This window comes from Aulonocara stuartgranti (assembly GCF_965226115.1).
Source record: "Aulonocara stuartgranti genome assembly, chromosome: 22".
Taxonomy (NCBI): Eukaryota; Metazoa; Chordata; class Actinopteri; order Cichliformes; family Cichlidae; genus Aulonocara; species Aulonocara stuartgranti.
Genome location: NC_138957.1, coordinates 9,280,089 through 9,303,609, shown reverse-complemented (window position 1 = coordinate 9,303,609; position 23,521 = coordinate 9,280,089). Strand labels below are relative to the sequence as shown.

Below are 23,521 nucleotides of genomic sequence, written 5' to 3'. Positions count from 1 at the left end.
TGCACAGCACCATCAGATGATAATTTTTCATTAGCATCTCTGCTTCTCCAGGGAGAGTCAGTGTCACTGGAACAGATGAGGCGGCTCATCCAGGAGGAGCTGGCAAAACAGCTGGATGGTGAGGGGTTCTTCTGGTACCCTTTGAGATATTTGTTCATTTGGGTTCAATGAGAATAACCTTGCTAGATATATTACGCTAACCTTTCTTTCTGCTTCCAGCCAAATTAGCTTATCTCATGGCTCAGATGCAGCCAGCACATGTGAAAAGCACAGCGGGCCGCCCCGGACCTCCGGGCCCTCCGGGTAAAGATGGCAGCTCTGGACGCCCTGGGCCCCCTGGAGAACCTGGGATGCCCGGACAGAATGGAGGAGAAGGACCCAGGGGACCCATGGGCCCTAAGGGTAGGACAAGATTCAGAGAAATGTTTTTTGGTTTGGTTTGCTGCTATTGGTTTGCTTATGATCGTCGGCTCATTGTTGTTTAGTTGTTTCCAAAACAAACACCCAAAATAAACCCAAAAGTATTGTGGTTCTCAACATTGTGATGAATTCCATAACATCTTTAAAGTTAGCGACAGGCATACTTTTAAATTTCTAAATAAAGCGCTTCTATAATACTGAATTAGCATTAAAATTAGCATTTTAGCATATTAGCATTCCAAACACATCCCTGACTAAATTACTCTAAATGACGACACTAGCATGTTTTAGTATTTCCTGCCTGACTTATCAGACCACACACAAAATGTGTATCAACCAGCGACTTTATGTAAAAGATGGACGGAGCTTCCAGTTGTGAGTGCACAGTGTAAATTTTGTTAACACCTACTGTGCCGCATAGTGGTTGGCCATCTTGCGTTTCCTCTCAGTTTCTATTGCAGTTTGTGCATAAAACATTTTTGTGCATACTATATTTTAACACATTTTAATCATATCAAAACAACAAATCAGGAATACAAAAATGTGGCCAATATTTTGTGATATTTTACATTTTTATCCCCAAACGAACTCAAACACTGGAGTTTATCGAGTGAGCGTAGGCTGTTAGATCGCTGTTTACATCTCAATCCCAGGTTTAGAGTTTCCACAACTATTTACCTTGGAGGAGTTTGTCAAACCTTGTGAAATATGAGTCGATGAGTCAGTGAAGCTCACTTCTGTCCGATGACATGATGCTGAGGTGAGCTCTTGAGGTGTTGTAGAAAATGTCTGTCAAAGCACTGCTGCTTTTACTGAAGCTTTCTTTGAAGTGGATCTACAGTTGACAGACGCTTGGTGAATAAACTCTCATATGGTGTAAAAGTGTGAGTTAGCTGGCGTAATGTTAGCTTATAACCAGATTAGCATCAGTCTCGGACATTGTCTCCTGCCCCATGCATGAAGCTGTTGGAGAACTGGTGCTCGTTCAGTGACACACTGCTGCATCATGGGTGCACAAAGGAGCATTGCTGCCTTCCTCCCAGCAGCTGTTAGACTTTTTAACCATCATTGCTCCCAACAAAAGCAATACGATGTTTATATTCTAGTTGTTTATATCACTGCTGCTATTTGCACATTTTTTCTATTTTCTGTTTTTAATCATTTTTAAAATTAATATTTAATACTTAATTTAATTAATAATTAATTAAATTAATTAAACTTAATAACTGTACAGTTTTTGTCTCCAATGAGGGACAATAAAGGATATTTCTATTCTACTCTGTTGTATCCTGGCAGGTGTTTAGCCAGCTGGTGAGGTAGATGAAGGGGTGGTGGAGATATATAGTTTAAAACATCCATCCATCCATCCATCTTCATCCGCTTTGTCCGGGGCCGGGTCGCAGGGGCAGCAGCCTAAGCAAAGAGGCCCAGACCTCCCTCTCCCCAGCCACCTCCTCCAGCTTATCTGGGGGAATACCAAGGCGTTCCCAGGCCAGCCGAGAGATATAATCTCTCCAGCGTGTCCTGGGTCTGCCCCGGGGCCTCCTCCCGGTGGGACATGCCTGGAACACCTCACCCAGGAGGCGCCCAGGGGGCATTCTTGTCAGATGCCCGAACCACCTCAGCTGGCTCCTTTCGATGTGGAGCAGCAGCTGCTCTACTCTGAGCCCCTCCCGGATGGCCGAACTTCTCACCCTATCTCTAAGGGAGAGGCCAGCCACCCTTCGGAGGAAGCTCATTTCTGCCGCTTGTATCCGCGATCTCGTTCTTTCGGTCACTACCCACAGCTCGTGGCCATAGGTGAGGGTAGGGACGTAGATCGACCGGTAAATTGAGAGCTTCGCTTTTACACTCAGCTCCCTCTTCACCACGACGGACCGGTGCAGCGTCCGCATTACTGCAGCTGCAGCCCCAATCCGTCTGTCGATCTCCGGCTCCCTTCTCCCATCACTCGCGAACAAGACCCCGAGATACTTGAACTCCTCCACTTGGGGCAGGAACTCATCCCCGACCCGGAGTGGGCACTCCACCCTTTTCCGGCTGAGAACCATGGCCTCAGATTTGGAGGTGCTGATCCTCATTCCCGCTGCTTCACACTCAGCTGCGAACCGTTCCAGTGCGAGCTGGAGGCCCTCACCCGATGAAGCCAACAGAACCACATCATCTGCAAAAATCAGAGATGAGATTCTGAGGCCACCAAAGCGAAAGCCCTCCGCCACTTGGCTGCGCCTAGAAATCCTGTCCATAAAAATTATGAACAGAACCGGAGACAAAGGGCAGCCCTGGCGAAGCCCATCACCCACCGGGAACGAGTCCGACTTATTGCCGGCAATGCGAACCAAGCTCTTACAACGGTTGTATAGGGATCGAATGGCCCGTAGCAATGGGCCAGACACCCCATATTCCCGCAACACCTCCCACAGGACACCCCGAGGGACACGGTCGAATGCCTTCTCCAAGTCCACAAAACACATGTAGACTGGTTGGGCAAACTCCATGCACCCTCAAGTATCCTGGAGAGGAGAAAGAGCTGGTCCAGTGTTCCGCGACCAGGACGAAAACCGCATTGTTCCTCCTAGTTTAAAACAGTTATTAGTAATATCTAGGTATTTAGAATGTCAGATAATAATTCCTTTGAGGTACACAGAGTTAGACCTGCTGTAACGTGGGTTGTATTCAGTGGTTGAGAGGAGGCTGCAGTCAAAAACTCCCGATGACACTGGTACTAGGAATTCCACAGTGCTTCTCCTTTAATAAACACACTCTTCACTAACCTTACAAGGCCCGGTTGAACGGCTGCAGTCTTGTCATACACGAAGCGAGCAGTGTTCATACAACCCGTAATATTACTTTGAGTTAGGGAGGTAAAGATATGAGGTCCATCTCAGTCTATACGTCCATGTGCAAGCACGTTTCTCCCACATCGTACAGAGGGCAGTGACACATACTAGTGACATCACTAAACATTAACTTGGGTTGTCTTAAAGAGACACAGTTGTGACTGTTACACTGTTTCTACATTCTTCTCTGTAGAGCTTCTTTCAGCATGTCAGAGGAGAAAGAAGTCAAACTCCTGCATGGGGCTAAACTACGAGAAGATAACAGAACAAATGGGAATGAAATAAAAACTTAAAGTGAGAAATGGATGGATTATGTAGTGTGGGATTTTTTAAAAAAAAATCCTTTTTTGTGCTTGTTAAGTCACTGATGAGGTCCAGAGAGATTTCATGTCAGAGACTGAGAGAGAGTGGAACAGCGGTGGTTGAGTTGAGACTTCGTCCTGTCTGCGTTTGTGCACCTCACACCAGCTGCTCCTTTAAACTTTCATCTTAGGGCTCCCTGAGACAAAAGTTGTGCATGCCGTCTTCACAGCAGCTGTTTCAACATGACATTATCAGGTAACCACAGGTGTAACGCGAATTCTGACCCTGCTCCTTTTACACAAGCTAGTGTCGCTGTGGCCTTCATAGTGGCCTTCTTTCCTGCCTGTGACGGCGTAAACAGGACATAGTTAATCCGATCAATCCTGCCTGCGTTCACCCTGCTGTGACATGTCAAAATGTCTCCTGAGAAAGAGAAAAAAGAAAGAAGCTGACGGGTTTGTAGACGCTAAATGCCTGAATCACTGCGTGCATCCTGTTTAAAATTAATGGTATACAAGCCTGAGTGGATTTTTATCTACTGAGGTCATTGCAGTCATTCTAAAGCCGATGCAGTACTGTCATAAACTAGCAGACTGGCTGTAATACAGAGTCAGTATGCTGTTTGATCCTGTGGGAGCTGATCAGCTTTTTTCGTTCTTCAAAGCAGCTTTTTGTTTAGTTGTCAAACCAACATATCCATAAATTTAAACCTGGGAGCAGAGTCCTGTACGATGAAGCGAGTTCAGCATGCCCAGCGTATCGTTCCATTAGCTGATTCACAATTACAATCAGGAAAAAGGTCGCACAAAACTGGTGATCAACTTGTAACGCAGCAGCAAAATCATCTGACCAATCGTGAATATGGAAAGTGTGCTGGAAACAGAGTAGCTGATGTTTACAAAGTAAGATAAACCTGTAATATTAGGTGGAAAAAGAGTTAAATACACATTACAGACTTGAAAGTAACACAGCTGCTGCAGACAAAGCAGTGGTGAGAGTGTAGGAGGAAAAGAGCTGGAGTGTGAGGGCCTTAAATGTTTTGGACAGTAAGACTGGAGAAGAGCGACTGTATTAATAAAGTTCATCTTATTTGAAGCCAGGAAAGAAAGTTGGCAAAATGCACGTTTAATTAAACTAAAGGTAAATGTGCGTAAGACAGCTCTGGTGGGAGTTCAGTCTGAGAGCGAAGAAGAAATATCAGAAGAGAATTCAAACACAGGTTTAGACTTTGACTATATTGTGACTAGGCAGAAAGCCGTGGTCACACAAATTAAAAATATATATTCTCTTTTGGAAAACAATTCAATTCAATTTTATTTACACAGCACCAAATCACAACAACAGTTGTCTCAAGGTGCAGAGAGAAACCCCTCAATCATGTCAGAATCAGAGTCAGAATATGACCCCCTGTGAGCACTTTGGCAACAGTGGGAAGGAAAAACTCCCTTTAAACAGGAAAAAACCTCCAGCAGAACCAGACTCAGGGAGGGGCGGGGCTATCTGCTGCCACCGGTTGGAGGTGTTTATGATCTTGTTTAATGAAGTTATTTAGTCTGTGCAATGTCTGGAAACTGTGATAAATGTCTGTTCTAGTTTGTCGTCCTTAAATGTTTCCAGTCGTAACTTGCAGAGTTTTAGTGGTTTATTCTGACAGCAGTCCCCTCCTCTTTGATTTGCTTCATTTTCACCCCTTTGATGATGCAGGCATAATGAGAACATGATGTTCACTGCAGCACCCTACCTGCTTCACACAGCAGCAGCCTCTGACCATATTTCACGCTGGTTTAGACATCTAACGGCTGAAACTGAACAAATATGTAAATGTATGAGAATCTGTGATGAATTGAGCTGCTTAATGCAGGAGAGAACCACATCCTCGCCTTAAAACTGATAAACGTTGTTCATTCTGTTTCTGTTCCTGTGTATGTGTCAGGTGAGAAAGGAGCAACGGGAGAGAAGGGAGACCCCGGGATTGGTGAAAGAGGAGAGCCAGGTCCTGCTGGACCCATAGGTAAGGATTTTACATACTCTGACTCTTAGAAGAGCTGGTCCAGTTCTAATAAGTTTCCTTAATGCTCTACTTCCGGTTCCAGGCCCAGCAGGTATGCCTGGTTACGGCAAAGACGGAAGCCCGGGACAAGCCGGAGCCCAAGGAGAGCCAGGAAACCCTGGCCCCCACGGTCAGCCTGGACCTCCGGGCCCTGCTGGCCAGTGCGACCCAACCCAGTGTGCCTACTATGCCAGCCTGGCACAACGGCCCCACAACAAAAATGTGAAGGGGACTTAAAGAAGAAGAGCCAAGCAGAGTTGGGAGACCAGCTGTATTTATGAACTTAATCAAGAATCAAGAACTTTTTTTTTTTGTTAACCTCAGTACAGACGGCTGAAGCCACAGGTGCTGCCGGTCAGATTCTATGTTTTGATTTTGGTACGACGCTCGGGATGGATGGGGATTAAGCAACGTGGGAGTTTCTTTCTGATCTAATATGGGATAAAGAGGGCAGCTAGTTTTTTTTCCCTCACTTGCATGCTTCCTGTAAATATATAGGAAGATAACACGGATGGCACGGCCCGAACATCAGGAGTAAAGATCCTGCTATTCGATATTATATCATTTCATCAGTAATCATCTCAGTCAGGTGCTTCGCTGCTTGCCTCACACCGTTCTGCATCAGCCACCCTTCACAAGTTAGCATCAGGTAGCACGTGTCATTCACTGCTCACTGAGTCAGTGACTGACACAGTCGCAGTAATTACTCAGTGTCACTTTTCCGGCCATTGATTGGGAGAAAACGGTGGCAGACGGTGAGATGCAAACAGCAGCAGTGGGTTTTGTGTCGGTTCAAGTGATGAATCAATTGCATTTCATCCACAGCAGCATGTATGTTGTTATATCGCATTTGTTTTTGGTGACACACGGATGCAAAAACAAACGGAAAAATAAAATGTCTTTTAGAGAAATGCGCCTTTAAAATAGTGCAGTTTGTTTGGTTCATTTAGACAGGTAGGAAACACGATTTTATTCTGGGAATAAACTGAAGGCGGCAGGAATGGCCTCTTTGTCACAACCCACAAATTAGCATCTCTGCAATGTCATTTCATGCTTTGGTGAGATTTGAAGGATTTCATTCCAGAAGTCTTGTTTGTATTTGTGCATGTGACATTTAAGGGTGGATATCTAGGGTTTTTTTGTGTTTTTGTAAGGACTTCATTTAAGTTTGCTCTTTTGACCATGAATATATGCCATGTAATGATTTGTTCCAGAAGATGAGACAGCAAACAGTGTCGCTGTTAGATTTGTGCTTTCATGTTTAATGAAGCGGCTCCGGTCACTCTCTCTGAGCTACACATAGACCTGAACAGCAAACAGCTTTGAGGAGGTGGTGTAATTGCAGCCTTTGTTCACCTTTCTTGAAAAGCGGCCTATTTCACTCCGCTTTCCCTAAACCTGTCACTTCCTCTCTGTCTCTGTGATGCTTATTAAGTGCCTGTAGCTCTGGCCTGCTCTAAAACACACACTGTTCTTATTTGTACCCTGAAACCTGAAACTGGAGAGCCAATCTCTTGCATCTTGATGATCGGACTGTTGTGGTAACAGTTTGAACAATCCCTTTATCTTATGTCCCTCACGGACCAATTAGAGTTCCTCCCAACCTCAGACACCTTGGTTATCTAGAACCAATTAAAAATAATGTTCGTTTTAAAAGAACAAAGAAACTCCTTCAAATAAAGACGAATAAAAGCATCTGAATGTGAGCTTGACAGATCTTACAGTATGATCTAATGGCTGATTATACTTTGTCATTATCTCTGTCTCAGGTTACATAACACAAGATCATTTATGAAGAGAGTGAAGACAGAGCCGTTTTCATAAACAGTTGAGTTAAAGTTAGTCTGTCAGTTTTGGAAAATGGAAATACATCATTGTCATATTGCAAATAGAAAAATGTTTACTCCACAAGCAATCAAATATAGCTTCGCAAAATGTATCAGTGCCAGAGGGGCGTTCCTAGCCTTGAAAGCTAGCAAGCAGCCAGTGTAGCTAGCCACAGAGAGCGCACGTGTTAGACAAAGCTTCCGGTCTTTGTGGGGAAAACTTGCACGTTCTTGAAAACTACCTGGCAGATGATTGGATGAACCATCTAGCACAGGCCTGTAGATGCAAACTGTAGATTATAGCCATGGTGATGCCAAGTTTGCAAAGCCTTTGTATCACTTTTAGAAATATAGCAGTGTCTTCTCAGTAACAGGGTAGGCGATTCCTTACGGCACGCTCTGCTTTATCTTGGTTTCTTTCTATAATGCAAATTACAATATATATGTCATGTGTGCAGAAGGCTGTAAACCAGAGATTGAGACTGCACACTCATTATCAACATCTTAAAGGAGGTCATGAAGTGAGCAGTAAGGTCATTTTCCTCATAGACTTTCCTTACAACTGGACCTTTTTGCAGCCATACGCTGACAAAGAATCCATGTATAAGACACTTCCACACTGGCTTCACTTTCAGATGTGGAAGCAATGTTCATTTTGACTGGTGCGGCTACAAGCACAGAGTTTAAACCCTGGCATGATTGTGGATCCTTCAATCCAGAAGTCTGACATATTACTGTAGCTGTTGCATATGTCTGCAACATTAAACTAATTAAAAATTACGTATTTTGTTCATTAGTTCATGGTTCTGGCAGGATTAGATATTCAGCTAGCTTGAATTTATCTTGCATTAATACCCCAAAATGAGTCATTCATAACTGTAGACTAAATAGCTAACTTAGAAATGCTAAGCTAACCCTGTTCCTTATTTTTGTCTCAGCTTTTACTCCACCAGTGCCTTCAGAGCAGCTCTTATAGTTAAGAGTTTCGGTACATGACAGCAATTTCAAAAACATGCATTCTGTGTAGAATCAACATGGCTCTATGTGACCTGCACTTTCTACCATTTCCATATGTTCCCTATCCCATATTTGCCACTGAACGATTTGTAAATTGCAACAAACCACCTGTCTGGTGGTTTTGTAAATGGTCGTTACAGTTACATCAGCAGATGTTGCATCAGCGTTGGTGAGGGAGAGTATTTGTAATGCATAGAGGCTGTAACTTGTACTGTTATACTGCTAAATTAATCAGGATTTGATCAAATAGAATCATGTTGTAATGAATTAACTGCATTTTATCAACCCTTTCCCAAATTTTCCTGATAAATCGGTGCTAAGATATTTTAAAGTAGTAGCATATTGTAAGTATTCGAACCACACCTGTACTGTATAATAAAGACTGGAACAGATTCATTTTATAACTCGGACTTTTGCCTCGTCATTTGAAAAGCCAGTACTCGTGCTCTTTCACGTAATGCTGAAATACAAGCAGACCCATTCGGTTTCATTGAATGTTCATCTCTTTACAATGAAAATGTTTATGTTATTCATTCAAGAGCTCCAGCCCTGCTCTGTCACTAATGCATGATAATCAATTCCAAGACAGAGACATCCATCATGTTTTATGTCTAAACCTGATTATAGAAATCATGCTGCACTCTTCTCCTATACCAAGCTTCATGAACCTTGAGCATCCATTCACTTACAGTACACATCTATAAACACGATGTCTCCGAGCCACGATAACATCTGTTAGATGAAAGGGTTGTCCTTGGAATGGCTCCTATGCCGACTCCTTCCTAACCGCTTACATAAAAGTCATATTTGATCTGTGAGTGTATTTGTGTTGTGCAGACAGAGGTGAGGATGGTGTTGACTTTCCTTTGTAACCAGGCAACTGTGAAATGCCTTGCTGAATCAACATTATATCCATAATAACCCGGGGACTCTTTGTCTGGACAAAAAAGGCTGTGGAATTTCATGATGGCACACTTTCAAAACACAACACTTTATTGCAGCATTTGAACAAGATCATCGATTTGACAAAATGAGGGGAACAAATGTATGATCCTAAATTAAATAGCAGGTTGAAGATATAATCTCATGTCTGATGTTAGTATCAGGTTTTGGTTTTTTTTTTTGTAAAACCTAGCTTCACTATAAGATTGGCTCATGATCGCTTCAATATGGGTCACATAATAGACTTTAATATTAGCTAAAAGAGCAGAATTGATATTGAATGACTGTGGTGGGTGACTTGTGTGCCCTGGACCTGCCATCAGTCAGAAGTTGCTCCAGGATGAGTAACAGCGGTTTTTGAATGTTGGGTTAGTTAACATCTGTCCAGTAATCTCCAATTGTGCCTCACTTCTGTTTCCCTGTCCGTCTCTTCGTTCCGTGGTTCAGATGGAGACTTCCAAAGATCACCGTGCTTTGACAAGTCCTGAAATGTGGTCACTGGCAGGATGAGATTTGGAGTGTTTCAGTGAGCTTGGGGTGTGTCATGGGTTTTTGTAGCCAATGGATTTCTTCCCACCAACCATATAAAGTGGAGGATGTCTGCCTATACAGGTTGATGGGTCACAAAAGCCAGGAGACCCTGGGAGCCCCCTTGGACCAACAGGTCCAGGGATACCAGGACTACCTGTCTCACCACGGTCTCCGTTTCTACCATCCTTTCCAATGCCGGGGGCGCCGGTTGCACCTGAGGAAACAAAAACATGTTAAGTATTATGTCAACTTAAAGTGAAAAATGGTATTTTGTAAAGAAACCATATCTGCAAAAGTCAGATATAGTGGCTTCTGCACCAGGAACAATACTTTTCATGTCACACATGCTACTCTTTGGCAGTTTATAAAGGCAATAGGTAAATAACCACTGCTATGCAGATGGCATCCAGGTATATTTATCTATGAAAGTAGACGACACAAATGATTTAGTTAAGTTACAGCCATGCCTTAAAGACATAAAGGTGTGGATGATGTGCAGTTTCGATATTTAGATAAAACTATGTTATACCTTCTTCTTTTTTTTAAACTTTTCTTTTGTTACATTTTATAATATTACACACTAATCTCATCACCACATATTACCACATAGAACAGTATAATGTAGAACCTTCCCCTTTCTTAACCCTAACCATCTGTTCATTTAATTCTAGGATTCCAGGAATAAAGTGGTCAATATCTGAATATGAATGACACAACACTAAGACAAGTCAAACTGCGGGTGCACATTAACAACCTACTAAAACAGCCACACACACGTGATCCATATGTGATCCATATCTCACAGAAATCATCCTTCATTCATTTTAAAGTATATTTCACATAACTTCTCTCAGATATCTAGCATGGACGGGGTGAACTGGGATCTTTCCAGTTTAAAAAATAAGATGATGGGCTAACAGGCAAGCAAAAGAAAAAAGAAGCATTATCGACATTTGTTACACCAGGTCGTGTTTTCAGGTTTTACACTAAATCAGCTGATCTGGCTCAGCTGGTATTTGAGACTCACTCGTTCTTTGATGCACACATTAAACAAGTCTCTAGTACGTTGTGTCTTTCACTGGCATAAATGTTGGTACAATTAGAAACATCCTGTCTTAGTATGACCCTAAACAATATACTTTTGCTACTTTGAGAGAGGCTGCCCCTCCCTGGATAAAAATACTAATAAAAAAAAAACAGGAAAAGGTATAAGATTGTGTAAACAATTACTTTTAGTGGTGAAGGAACTACTCATCCCATAATCCATTGCAAATCCCAGTTTCCAGAGCAATGTCTTCTAACCTTCTTAAATGGTATCCTTTTCATTGTTGTGTATATATTGAATTATAACAGTGTAATTGTGTGTGTGGTAAAGTATGGCCTAGCTCTCAGTAAGTACAGCGCTCTGTAACTCGCTGTATTAACCGTTCTTGCAGTTTAGTCAACCTGAAATTTTCTGGTTTCCATAGTAACTGCTCCACCAAAAGGAGATGTTGCAGAGATGTCAGTTTTTGGGTAGAGTAGGACTTTTCAATTCAATTTCAATTTCACAAAAGTTGCTTCGAGGTGCTTTATTCTGTAAGGTAAAGACCTTACAATGGAACAACAATCAGAAACGCCCCATCAGCTTCCACTTGGAAAAACTTCCTTTTACAAGAACTAGGCTCAGCTGTTCTTTCCAGTGCCGAGGACGCCAAACTAGTAGGTAAAGGCTGGGATCTTTACATCTGAGGTTGGGCTTTGTAAGTAGTTTAATTATCACCACTTTAAAAGCCGGCGGTACAACCTGTGGCCTGTTAACAGATGAAAACATATTAAAGTTGCTGTACTTAATGGTACATCAGATGAAAGGCTGCGAATAACAGTAATGTTTTCTTTACTGCTTAAAATTTTATTTGTAAAGAAATGAATGAAGTCATTGCTACTTAAAGGAATAGTTAAAAGAATAGTTGGCCCAACAGAGCCCTGACTCTCTGCTGTTGTTACTGTTGTCCTTGATCAGTGATGAATAGCGAGCTATCGAAGCTTTATTGAGGGTCTTTTTTAAATAAAGTAACAAACTATTTTTTCTACGACATTTCACATTGCATTTTTAAAAAACAAGGTTGATGTCAATTAGATTTATGCGTCTACTATCAGTTCAAGTAATACAACAGCTTTGGACGGCTATAAAATAATGGCTAAATATCAAAATCCCTATGAAATCTTTACTTCCAGAGCCCCACAGCGGAGCTCTATAGTGGTCACTACACTGTGGTACTTTCTGTTGGTGATTTGTGGAGCATTTTAAATGGAATGATCTGACAAATAAATTGTCCTGCTGTGAGATAAAGCCTGTATTTGAGCAAGTTGAATGACTTTTATACAGTACAGTATATATATATATATTTATATGTGAGGGCTATCTCTCTAACGTGCTACAAAAACTGCACTTTTAATGAGAATTAAAAATTAAAGTCAGTTTTTAGCTCAGTTTGACATTTCGAAGACCCCCTGTTTACTGTGACCAGCGCTCTGCTCTAATTACAACAAGAATCCTTACCTGGTGCACCTGGTGCGCCTTGGCTTCCTTTGATTCCCACACCATCCTCTCCCCTGTCTCCCTTGTCTCCCCTCTCCCCGGCATCACCTGCACAGGGACACGCACATTGATGCTGAGATGAAATGGAGAGGCACAGCTATAGGCACGTAATTAGGAAACTTAATGACTCCACTCTGATTCCGCCCTGTTTAGTGCATCATTGATTGTATAATGTTATGCATCAGTGACTCTCTTCCATCCTCAGAGCTCTCTGCATAACGTCTTTCAGCGTTTGCTTTGGCAAAGACAAAGGCATACTGCCAGAGCTGACAGCATTGTTTTCTCTAAAGGCTTCATTTAATTTTTTCCACTACAGCCACTCTAGGATTGGAAGGTCTCCAAGAAAATAAAGAAGAAGCAAAAGGCTATCACAGCCTCGCAGCTTATCTGTCATGGTGTGGGTGAAACGCATACATAATGAACAACCCACTTACAGCTGTAAGTAAAGGATGCTAAAAACCGAGGCTCAGTTTTTACTAAAGGTGAAAACATTTGAAATGCCATACTGACCTTTTTGTCCTGGTGCGCCTGGAAGTCCAAAGTAGCCTGGAGGCCCTTTGGGACCCATTGGGCCTGGAGCTCCTGCTGCTCCTGCAGCTCCAGCTGGTCCAGGGAGTCCAGGAAGACCTGCAGGTCCAGGAGTACCAGGGGCACCAATGGCTGCTGGCTTTTTTGAGAGTTCTTTCATAAATTCAGCTAATTGCTCTAAATGAATTACAACAAATAGGTTTTAATATTTAACTGCTCAACCCTTCATTGGGTTCAATGTGAGGTTTTATTAAGGTGAACAAACGGCACCTTCAACAACAGCTGAACACATTTCCCGAAGCTTCTCGTCACTCACTTTTGGCCCCTGTGAAATCACGAATACTATTACTGCAAAGTTACTGCAAAGGGTTGATGCAGCCAACAGTTGCATTTGCACTGTTTCTGTCAGTTTCATTCGTTAGAAATAATTGCTGAGATTATTCCAAACCAAACTGGTGGATCAGGTGCTGCCATCTCTAGAACCACTAGCATGTCTGCTATGTGGTTTAAGTGTATGCATTTCATATACTGGTTAAATGTGTCACTTACAGGTAGACCTCTCGGGCCTGGTGCTCCGGGAAGGCCCGGCTCTCCTTCCAGCCCTCGAGCTCCCATTGGACCCGTCAAACCCTCGTGTCCTGGCTGGCCTGGTCTGCCATCGGCTCCTGTAACTCCTCTTTGGCCCTTCTCCCCACGCTAATGGTGAAAACGAATCATTATGAACCAAGGCTGTATGTGTCAGCAGTAGGATACTGCCCCTATCAGCTAAGATAGCTTGTGTGCCAGAACAATACACAACTCAGTGTTCGAATAGCTTCAATAACATTCTGTAAGCTTTTTATACCATATGCTAAGGTGGGAATTGATTGTAGTACCTATTCAAATGCTCTAAATTGTTTGTTTGTATATACAATCCAAGCTTGCAATGTTAGAAGTCATGAAACACTTTCCATGTAAAAAGCTCCTTAGGCAAGCTTTTATAGCAGACAACTGTTTATGCATACCTCTCCTTTGATTCCATGAACACCAGGAGGGCCCTGAGACACACACATAAAGATAAATCAACATCTCTCAAATCCAGCGACAGAAAATACATTTTTGTTGCATTTAATTAAGCATATGAGTCAAATACCTGGTCTCCCTTTATCCCAGGATCTCCTTGCATTCCTCTGTCCCCCTGTTTTACAACAGATTGAGCAAAAAAGTCAAATTACTGGACGAACCGTTAAGGTTCATTTGCAGATAAACTGGAAATTACAATATTACTCACCTGACTTCCTTTCGGTCCTACTGGTCCAACAGGTCCCTAAACAACACATTATGTTCTTCACTAAACTCTTATTATAAGATTTCTAAGCTTTGGTAAAGAATGAAATTTGTCTCACCAGATCACCTTTGTGCCCAGTATGGCCCTTCAGTCCTTTGGCGCCGGGGTTACCTTTAGCTCCTTTCTCACCCTGAAAATACAACAAACATATTTATGTCTGTGTGTTCAGAGCAACAGGGTTGAGACAGCTGAAGTAGCTTTGTTTTACCACCCCTAACACCTGCTCTGATTCACCTTTTTACATGATGTCATTTGTGAATTTTGCAGAAACTAACTCTTCATCATTAGCTGTTACAGACACATCTCCATTTAGGCTGCAGATAAAAATACTCTGCAGTAGAACAAAGAAGAAAGAAAACCATAAATCAACATCTGAACATTACCTGATGCTGCTGAAGTGAAACAGAGCAAAGTTACAGAGGTTTTATTAAAGACACAGCTGAGCATTTTGCAATTTTGCATAATTTAAAAAAGTAAAAAAAAAAAAAAAAAACAGTGGCAGACAGCTCTGTACACAACGGTAGACTGGTGGGTAATAAGCAAGTGAATAATGCAGAAAACAGAGAGAGAAAGACGGAGAGCTCTGCATGAAGTGTGATTTTTATCGTGGTGGAAGCAAAACAGCAAAAGTAAGAGGGAATTCATGACGATGTTTATGTGAAGCGAAACGTGAAGCTAGTTTGGATCTTCTTCTGCTGCTGGTTCAGTCAATGTTGTTTGGAGAGAGATCAAACCTGCAGCTTCAGAATCGAGCGCAAAAAAGACAAACACAAAGAGCGGAGCCGCCGACGCATCAGAATCAGTGAGCTGTCGGCTTTCAGTCCCGACAGCATGTCCATGGTGAGAAAGCAGACGTCTCACTGATTCTGATGCGCCGGGTCCGCGCTTTGTTGTGTTTACGTCTTTGTGCAGAATCCGTGTACTGCTGTCATTTACTGTTTAAAGTTTTTGTTGGTTGTCGAAATTTTTGGAGGTTTAACCTGAGATTCTGGCGTTTCGGGCAAAATGAATTTATATTTAAAAATTGATTCAGGATTTTAATGAATCGATATCACGTTATCCAAGCTAGAATTGATTGCAATCGATAAATCGATAATCAAAACCCACCCCTAACGTTAATAGACCTCTCTGCACTGAATCATACTTGTTATTAATCTCAGTCTCTCTTCCACAGCATGTCAGCTTCCTTTTATCCTGTCTTCCTTGGCCCTGTCTGCAGGTGGTTCATGCTTGCTCTGTATGTATTATTGTAGGGTCTCCCTTACAATATAAAGCACCTTGGGGCGACTGTTGTTGTGATTTGGCGCTGTATAAATTGAATTGAATTGAACTTCCAGAGACGTCATCAAAGTTTCTGTTCCTCTGTAAAGCTGTAAAGGCGTGCCTGGGACAATAAGACAAAAAGACTCGCTTCTGGAACATAGAATTGAACGATGAGACAACACTGATGTCATCAGGCCAATCAAGCAGCTAAAACGGGTTTACTCCGCCTTAGTGATAGAGAGAGGAGCTCACACACATCGATGGAGTTCAGAGTAGAGCTACTGCGCCTTCACTTTGGTTGAAGCCAGCTAAAGTGGTTTAGACAAATAGTCAGGATGGCTCCTGTGTGTTTCTCTTTGAATGTTTTCTGGGAATGCCCAGCTGGGAGCAGATGGATGGATGGACAGGATCTCACCTGGATTCCTGGTGGACCTGCAGGCCCAACTGGTCCTTGTTTTCCTGTTTGACCCTGTACATCAAGAAGCAGTAAAACCTCAACTTCAGTTTGCACATGAATGTGCTGGTACTAACGTACCTGAAAAGTCTAAAAGTGTGACTTGTTTTTAATTTAAATAAAAAAATCATGAAGCAATGGGGACAAAATGTCAACTTACAGTTGCTCCTTTATCTCCAGGTTTTCCATCTGCTCCATCTTTTCCAGGCCCACCCTATATGGGAAAAATATCCAAATGAATTTGAATGAGTGTGAATATCACTTGCAGAACCAAGATAACTGATGAAAAATATCTGTAAAATTAGAGGCTCATGGATAGAGTTCTGTGGGTAGCGTAATCTCACAGTTTTTCCAGGAAGTCCAGCTGGTCCGACAGGTCCCTCTGCACCAGTGCTGCCCTAAATCCACAGCAGGAATTGCACTGAATAAGTCAGCTCAAACCTCAAAGAGAGTGTTCTACTGAAGCTGTCAGCTGCAATAACATTAGGGATGTGCTATAAAGACATGCCTCATTAAATGGATGATTATTCCAATTACCTTTTCACCAGGGGTTCCAGCTACTCCCGACTTCCCTGGCAGACCCTAGGAACAAAAACATGTCATGAAAACAAACTGAAAATGTTTGTGTCATTGCCTCACGTCTGTTTCTGTGAGAAGCAATAGATAACATTAACAGGAAATGGGATCAGGGAATTAGCATAGCAGTGAAGTAGCATAAAACGTTGCTTAACATTAACAGGAAATCAATTTGTAACACTTATAACTGTTTGAGAAACAATAGTAATAAAAATCTTTAGGTAAAAGCACACTGGAAATAAGTCACACAGCCTATAGTAAAAACACTGTCCTTTTATCTACTGTGCTGTTTGTGAATTCACATTTACCATTCAAGTCACATCTCACAGCCTTACAGGCAACAGTAGGTGTGCCCTTGCCCTTCCTGCAGGTTGTTTGACTTTAATGTTTTATTTAGCTGACCAGCTTTGTTGCTTCAGAGAGAAGCTCGTCCTCCTTTAATTTACCAGCGTCACTAGCTTCCCAATGAAACGCTAACACCTGGAAATCGTAACCACAGAGGATATAATTCAATTACAGGTTTAACAGAATGTACAAAAATTAAGTTTGACTTACTGGAATACCCACAATCCCCCTGACACCAACAGCTCCAGGAGTGCCGGGCTCTCCCTGTTGAGGAGATGCAAAGTGTGCACAGATTGTTGTATGCGGTATACAAGTTTACTTTTGTTTAATGTGTGTTCAACGATTTTTCCAAAGAAACCAACATGGCGCCAGCCAAAAGTCCAATGGACGCCATACTACACCCATGATGCATTCAGCAGAATAATTTGGTAAATTTTGGGGGGGGACACCATATGTTGTAGACCAGCGGTCCCCACTTCATTCACAAATTCATGGTTTTTAGGGTTTTTAATCGTTATTTTTTTGTCAGACATTTCAAGCCTGATAAAAACAAACATTAATAGCAATATGCAATAATAATATTTGATGTGTTTCCTTCTTTCTTAATTAATTAACTGAATACTTGTATACTCTTAGATTTTTGGTTGAGTCAGCCTTTCTTGGCCACGTGTCACCATTAGCTTGTAGATTTGATGTATTTCTGTCTTGTATATTTTACAAACAGGCCCATCCAATTCAATCTTTCCATGTCTCCCAGACAATTATTGAGTTTTAGTTTAGTATGATGCACTTTTATTAGTAAAAAGATCACAGGGGATAACGGTTACCTTGGCGCCATCAACTCCAGGACTTCCATCTAAGCCATTATTTCCAGGCCCTCCCTGAAAAACACTATATATTAAGCAATGCTGTGCTAAAAATAAATGTCTCACCATTCATCCATTTTCTTCCACTTCTACTTTATATCTTCCAGCTTACTTACAGTATCTCCTTTTTCCCCTGGAGGACCCTGTGATCCCTGAGCTCCCATGGCTCCCTAAACAAGATCAAATCACATTTTTTTAAATGCTTTTCGAATTATGATTTGTTATATAAATCATCTTAGGTAGAGAGCAGGACTCACATCTTCGCCTTTAGGCCCCGGCAAACCCGGACGTCCACGCATTCCCTCCACACCCTGAGAGAAAGTTAGTTACAGGTTAAAGTACATCCCTTTTTCGCTCTTAGAGCAAATGCCAGAAGATCAGAGGCCGTGGAGCTGATCAAACTAAGACTGCTTACAGGAGCTCCAGGAGGACCAGTGGGTCCTGGGACACCGTTGAAGCCAGGTGGGCCCTGAGAATGGAGAAGAGTTAGCTTTCATTTACATGTACAAAGGTCCAAATGTCTGTGTCATCTCTGTTAAACGTACTCTGTCTCCCTTCTCTCCTGCGGTTCCAGGGACTCCGATGGGTCCTCTTTGTCCCTATAAGGACAAAAGAGATTTTATTTTGTAGATATTTATCACTTTATATCTTTAGGGAGACATAATTTCATTAATATTAATACAGTGTAACCAAGGGAGAAGCTTCCCTACATCATCTCCCATGTGACCTGGTGGTCCTTGAGGACCCTGCTTTCCTGATTCCCCCTGTGGAAAACCGCAAGTGTAAACACATTAACATCACATTTTGTGAAGGTGGATTGTAGCATGTGTACAAATGGTTCTTGGTATCCTGTTGGTAGAGAAACATAGCTCATTGCTACAAGGTAACTACTGTATGTACTGTATGCTCTGTCTGGTTTTCACTCTGCTTGTACCTTCTCTCCAGGAACGCCGTCCTTTCCAGGCACACCATCCAGACCTTTGTGTCCCTAAAGGTAACAATCACATCATTAATCAATCAATCAATCAATCAATCAATCAATCAATCTATCTATCTATCTATCTATCTATCTATCTATCTATCTATCTATCTATCTATCTATCTATCTATCTATCTATCTATCTATCTATTTTTACAGCACGGTACAAAAGCTGTTGTGGGTTCTACAGAATGTTTCCAGATTATTTTCTGAATCATACGCAGCTGATCGCTGTCTGCAAAGCCACACCTTCACTAAAACAAATCACTGAACAGGAGTCCTTATTTTTGCTGTTGGTACCTTTTGGAGCAGTTTCAGTGCAATTATTTGACAAATAAAATGGTTTAAATAAAATCGTCTGCTTATCCATTAACTCTATGCTTCAACTTTGTTGTGTGGATTTCCATTATGTTATTAACGTGGCATGCAGCCCTAATTATAGCTATGTATATCTGGGCTTCGTTTGGTAAACACGGTTGATAATGTTAGCTGACAAATTAGCACGCCACTCGCTTATCAAAATATGGTGACATATGGCTCAGAAAAAATAACATTTGGCTAATGTCATGCTAAGATCAAAAAATCAGTGGGTGCTGGCACAATAGTGACATCCAGAGATCTGAATCCATCTTTTATATACAGTCTCTTTGAGTTACATGTGAGAAAGGACAACTCTGGATAATGTCCTGACCTGATCGTCAGAGTCTGAGTTTCTACAGTTCATTCTTGCTGACTTGCTGACACTTATCGATGCATTGATGTTAGTCATTCCATATTTATTGAGGATGATGAGATGTTGAGCTTCACAGCCTATTAAGTAAACTTTAAGTCTAAAGCTACGCCTTGCAGAATGATATTAGATGGAATAGAAATGAAGATTTTTTGCAGTCCCATGATAACCTAAACATTTAAAAAACCTCTCCCAGTCTGACAAGAATACTAATTTAAATGTCTGGTTTGGCTTTTAATTAGCTGAATCACTGAACATCCTTCATTAACATTCCTCACCTTCATCCCTGGTAGCCCAGGCAGCCCCTGGGGTCCAGCAGGGCAGGCAGCAGGACACTATAAACATACACAGCCAGTCAGATACTCAACAAGCGTGGCTGTTACCAGCCTCTTTTTAACATGACTCATTCTGGTCACAAATTCACTGTCACCACTCCAATTGCCATGCATCCAGGAAAAATTTGGCAGCATATAAGACAGAAAAACACTCACAGCTTCCCCACTTCCCTCATTGCTGGCACCGGGCGGTCCCTAAAACACAGCAGAGTGAGATCTAAAACAGCCACAGGGGGTTAGACGTTCACAGAAATCTATGTTCCAGATTTGAATGTGTGAAAAGAGACGGCTGCATGCGGGACCATCACATGCTCGTGATTTCATACAGAGATCTGAGCTCAGGACGAGATTTGTCCGCAAGGAAAGGGCTAGTTACAATGTGTGCTGTTAGCATCGCTAAGAACTAAGACTGGAAGTACCGGTGATCGAACCACCAACCTTGATTGGTAGACAACCCCATGTGCGCTGTTGTACCATGTATGTATATAACGTAGGAAATGTATGAAATAATAAAGTCTCACATGATAATAAAACCAGTGTTGGATCAGGTTCTTACCACACGCCCTGGTGGGCCAGGAGGGCCAGGAGGCCCTGGAACCCCAGGTCCTCCTCTAGGCCCAGGTGGACCCTGCAATAACACATTTAATCAAATCAAATCAAATCAATTTATTTATATAGCACTAAAAACCACAAAGTGCTTCACAGTAATATAAAACAGAAATACATAAAATACATTAATAATAAAACACACAGCACAAATCGAATTAAAAGCCAATCTAAATAAATGAGTCTTAAGCTGCTTTTTAAAAGAATAAATACAATCAAGGCAACGTAATGATGGAGCATTCCACAACCTGGGGGCCACCGCTCTAAAAGATCTATCACCTCTGGTTTTAAAATATGTTCGAGGGACTAACAACAGCCTTTGATTAGATGATCTCAGGCTTCGAGAGGGAGCGCGGGGTTCTAAAAGATCAGAAATGTAAGCAGGGGCATCACAATTCAAAGCTTTAAAAGTCAGTACCAAGATTTTAAAATGAATTCTGAAATGTACTGGAAGCCAGTGTAATGAACGTAACACTGGTGTAATGTGCTCTCTTTTTCGTGTCTTAGTTAAAAGCCTTGCAGCAGCATTCTGGACTAACTGGAGACAGTCAAGATTCCTTTTGCTCAAACAAAGAAAAAGACTGTTACAATAATCTAAGCGAGCCAACCATCTAACCATTTCTAACTCAGATTTAGACAGCAAAGTTCGCAGTTTGGAGATGTTTCTTAGCTGAAAAAGGCAATTCCTAATTAACTGGCGAGAGTTTTGTTCTAGGGACATGGCAGAATCAAAGATCACACCAAGGTACCTGAGGCTCAGGTGAACAGATGAGCCAAGAGAACCAAGATGCTGTTTGATTAGAGATATCTGGTTGTCGGGGGCAATAATTAATGTTTCTGACTTCTCAGAGTTCTACTGTAAGTAGTTGTCACCAAGCCACTGTTCAATGGAAGCTAAACATTTAATTAAAGAGGACAGTTTATGGACTTCCATCAGCTTAAAAGAACAATAGAGCTGAATATCATCAGCATAGAAGTGATAAGACACCTCAGGGAACTGCCTTACTAGAGTCCTAGAGTCCTAGAGGTAACATGTACAAAAGAAAAAGAATAGGACCCAGAACTGAACCCTGCGGTACCCCACATGTCAGATCTTTAGAATGTGACATAAACCGATTCGCAAAAACACTAAAAGATCTGTTGGAGAGGTGTGACTGAAACCACTTCAAAGCCAGACCGGACACACCGACTACGTCCCGGATCCTGTTAATCAGAATGGTATGGTCAATGGTGTCAAAGGCAGATGTCAAGTCCACCAAAACCATGACTGAGGATGCTCCGGAGTCAGCTGACATCATAATGTCACTAGAGAGTTTAAGTAATGCGGTTTCTGTTGAGTGACTTTTACGGAAACCCGACTGAAATTTGTCATAAATTTCATGTTTTTCTAAAAAAGTGGTAAGTTGATCTGCAACTACTTTTTCCAGAATTTTCGATAATAATGGAAGCTTAGAGATAGGCCTATACTTCTTAAGCTGAGTAGGTCCTCTCTGATGTAGTGGCTGTTTTGGAACTGATAAGATGTCTTTTAAAAGTACTAAAAGGTTTTCAGTTAGTTCTTTATTCTTTTGATTTTTATTCTGGGTTTGTTTGTTTGCCTTTAAAAAGTAGTATTCTCTTTTTCTTGGTGTTATGTATTATTACATTTCCTGTTTGTATTTTTCTTGCTATTTGAAGTCATTCTTTGAGGTTATCTTTGGTTTTGGCTTCTGTGTTCCTTAGTTAACCCGTATTTGCTTTCCTGGTTATTGTGCCCTTGTGTTAAAGTCTCGTTTACCTCCTTTTTTTGTGGGTTCTTTATGGTTGATTTTCAAGTCTGGTTATTTGAGTCTACTATTCTTAGTTTGGTCACTCTCACATTATCTTTTAGCTTGTTCCCTTTGTGTTTTTATTCACTTCCTCCTTCTGTCTCATCTTTGTCTTTCTACGCACACCTGTGTGCTCTTTCTATCCTACCACTGTGTCGAGGTAATCCTATCCCCCCTGCTGATTCGTGTTGCACTTCCTGTTTTATTTTGGCAAGGGGCGTTCTCTGAGTTTTGTGCTGCTTTTAACTTCCACCCATCTTATTATGTCTCTAGCTGTGTGTCCCATCTGTTACCTGTTATTATTGCCTCAGTCTCCGCTTGTTCATTGTTGTGTCATCCCTCATAGCTGCGTGACACCCTAACATTCATCCTGCTCTGAGTTTCCTTGATAATACGTGCTTCCTGTTCATTTCTATCTTTTTGGATTCCCTTGCTTGGTTCCTTGTGTGTTCCTGGAATTTTGCACTTATGAGCATTACCTGTTTACTCCTGCATCTTGTGTTTGGGTCCACAATAAACAGCTCGCACAGCCAACTTATGACAATATGAAGTTGAGACATTGCTGGAGCAGTAATGTCTCAAAATCATTTTACCTCCTACCTCCACAAAAACACATTTTCATACATGGCTGCCCCAAACAGCGTGGCATTGATGCACAAGCTTCAACAGTGTAGCTCCTGTCATAATTCTCACCAACATCATTGTTGCAATAAAGTACAACTATGGGTTGCAATAACATGCTTCCACAAGCAAGCTGTGGGAGCTCTTTTTATGGGACTTGACTTTATGTTGTACACCTATTCCACAAAAACATTCTGACCTCTGGTCCAATGTTCCCCTCATCTCCTGGGGTTCCTGGTTTTCCAGGAGGTCCCTGCCAGACATGAATAGAAACCAGATAATTCACCAGTAAGGCCATGTACATGTGAGAAACAAAACATCAACATCGGTAGCAAACACATACAGGAGGTCCTTCTCTTGCTGGACCCTGGAAAGGAGACACAGAAGAAGGAGCATTTATCACATCGTCGTCATTTAGTGTCATTTCCATATGCATATGTTGCTTTAAATGAGAATTCTTTCCACTTACAGCAGGACCTGGAGGTCCAGGAAAGCCAGGAAGTCCCTGTGATGAAAAGCAGAGAAAATCAGTACATTGTCAATTATTTCCTGTAAATCATTGATTTGAATGAA

The 23,521-nt window shown here is 41.8% G+C and overlaps 2 protein-coding genes across 10 annotated transcripts in view; one reads left to right on the top strand and one right to left on the bottom strand.

Moving 5' to 3' along the window:
- Positions 1-8,839, top strand: part of col22a1 (collagen, type XXII, alpha 1) — a 68,854-nt gene extending 60,015 nt beyond the window's left edge. For all 6 annotated transcript variants that reach the window (XM_082520916.1, XM_082520915.1, XM_082520918.1 and 3 more), the window contains 4 exons: positions 52-118; positions 220-402; positions 5,497-5,574; positions 5,657-8,839. In XM_082520916.1, coding sequence (XP_082377042.1) covers positions 52-118; positions 220-402; positions 5,497-5,574; positions 5,657-5,850 — 522 coding nt within the window. In that variant the 3' untranslated portion in view covers positions 5,851-8,839. The remainder of the gene's footprint in view (positions 1-51; positions 119-219; positions 403-5,496; positions 5,575-5,656) is intronic.
- Positions 8,840-9,431: 592 nt separating this feature from the next.
- The window catches only part of col9a1c (collagen, type IX, alpha 1c), a 32,045-nt gene continuing 17,955 nt past the window's right edge, over positions 9,432-23,521 (bottom strand). For all 4 annotated transcript variants that reach the window (XM_082520711.1, XM_082520712.1, XM_082520713.1 and 1 more), the window contains 27 exons: positions 23,418-23,453; positions 23,292-23,315; positions 23,148-23,201; positions 20,470-20,541; positions 20,070-20,108; positions 19,857-19,913; positions 18,804-18,857; positions 18,580-18,633; positions 18,415-18,468; positions 18,285-18,338; positions 18,127-18,180; positions 17,986-18,039; positions 17,831-17,884; positions 17,214-17,267; positions 16,620-16,664; positions 16,427-16,480; positions 16,243-16,296; positions 16,044-16,097; positions 14,424-14,495; positions 14,309-14,344; positions 14,171-14,215; positions 14,043-14,075; positions 13,588-13,734; positions 13,309-13,363; positions 13,021-13,215; positions 12,472-12,558; positions 9,432-10,143 (listed from right to left, as the gene is read on the bottom strand). In XM_082520711.1, coding sequence (XP_082376837.1) covers positions 9,941-10,143; positions 12,472-12,558; positions 13,021-13,215; positions 13,309-13,363; positions 13,588-13,734; positions 14,043-14,075; positions 14,171-14,215; positions 14,309-14,344; positions 14,424-14,495; positions 16,044-16,097; positions 16,243-16,296; positions 16,427-16,480; positions 16,620-16,664; positions 17,214-17,267; positions 17,831-17,884; positions 17,986-18,039; positions 18,127-18,180; positions 18,285-18,338; positions 18,415-18,468; positions 18,580-18,633; positions 18,804-18,857; positions 19,857-19,913; positions 20,070-20,108; positions 20,470-20,541; positions 23,148-23,201; positions 23,292-23,315; positions 23,418-23,453 — 1,794 coding nt within the window. In that variant the 3' untranslated portion in view covers positions 9,432-9,940. The remainder of the gene's footprint in view (positions 10,144-12,471; positions 12,559-13,020; positions 13,216-13,308; positions 13,364-13,587; positions 13,735-14,042; positions 14,076-14,170; positions 14,216-14,308; positions 14,345-14,423; positions 14,496-16,043; positions 16,098-16,242; positions 16,297-16,426; positions 16,481-16,619; positions 16,665-17,213; positions 17,268-17,830; positions 17,885-17,985; positions 18,040-18,126; positions 18,181-18,284; positions 18,339-18,414; positions 18,469-18,579; positions 18,634-18,803; positions 18,858-19,856; positions 19,914-20,069; positions 20,109-20,469; positions 20,542-23,147; positions 23,202-23,291; positions 23,316-23,417; positions 23,454-23,521) is intronic.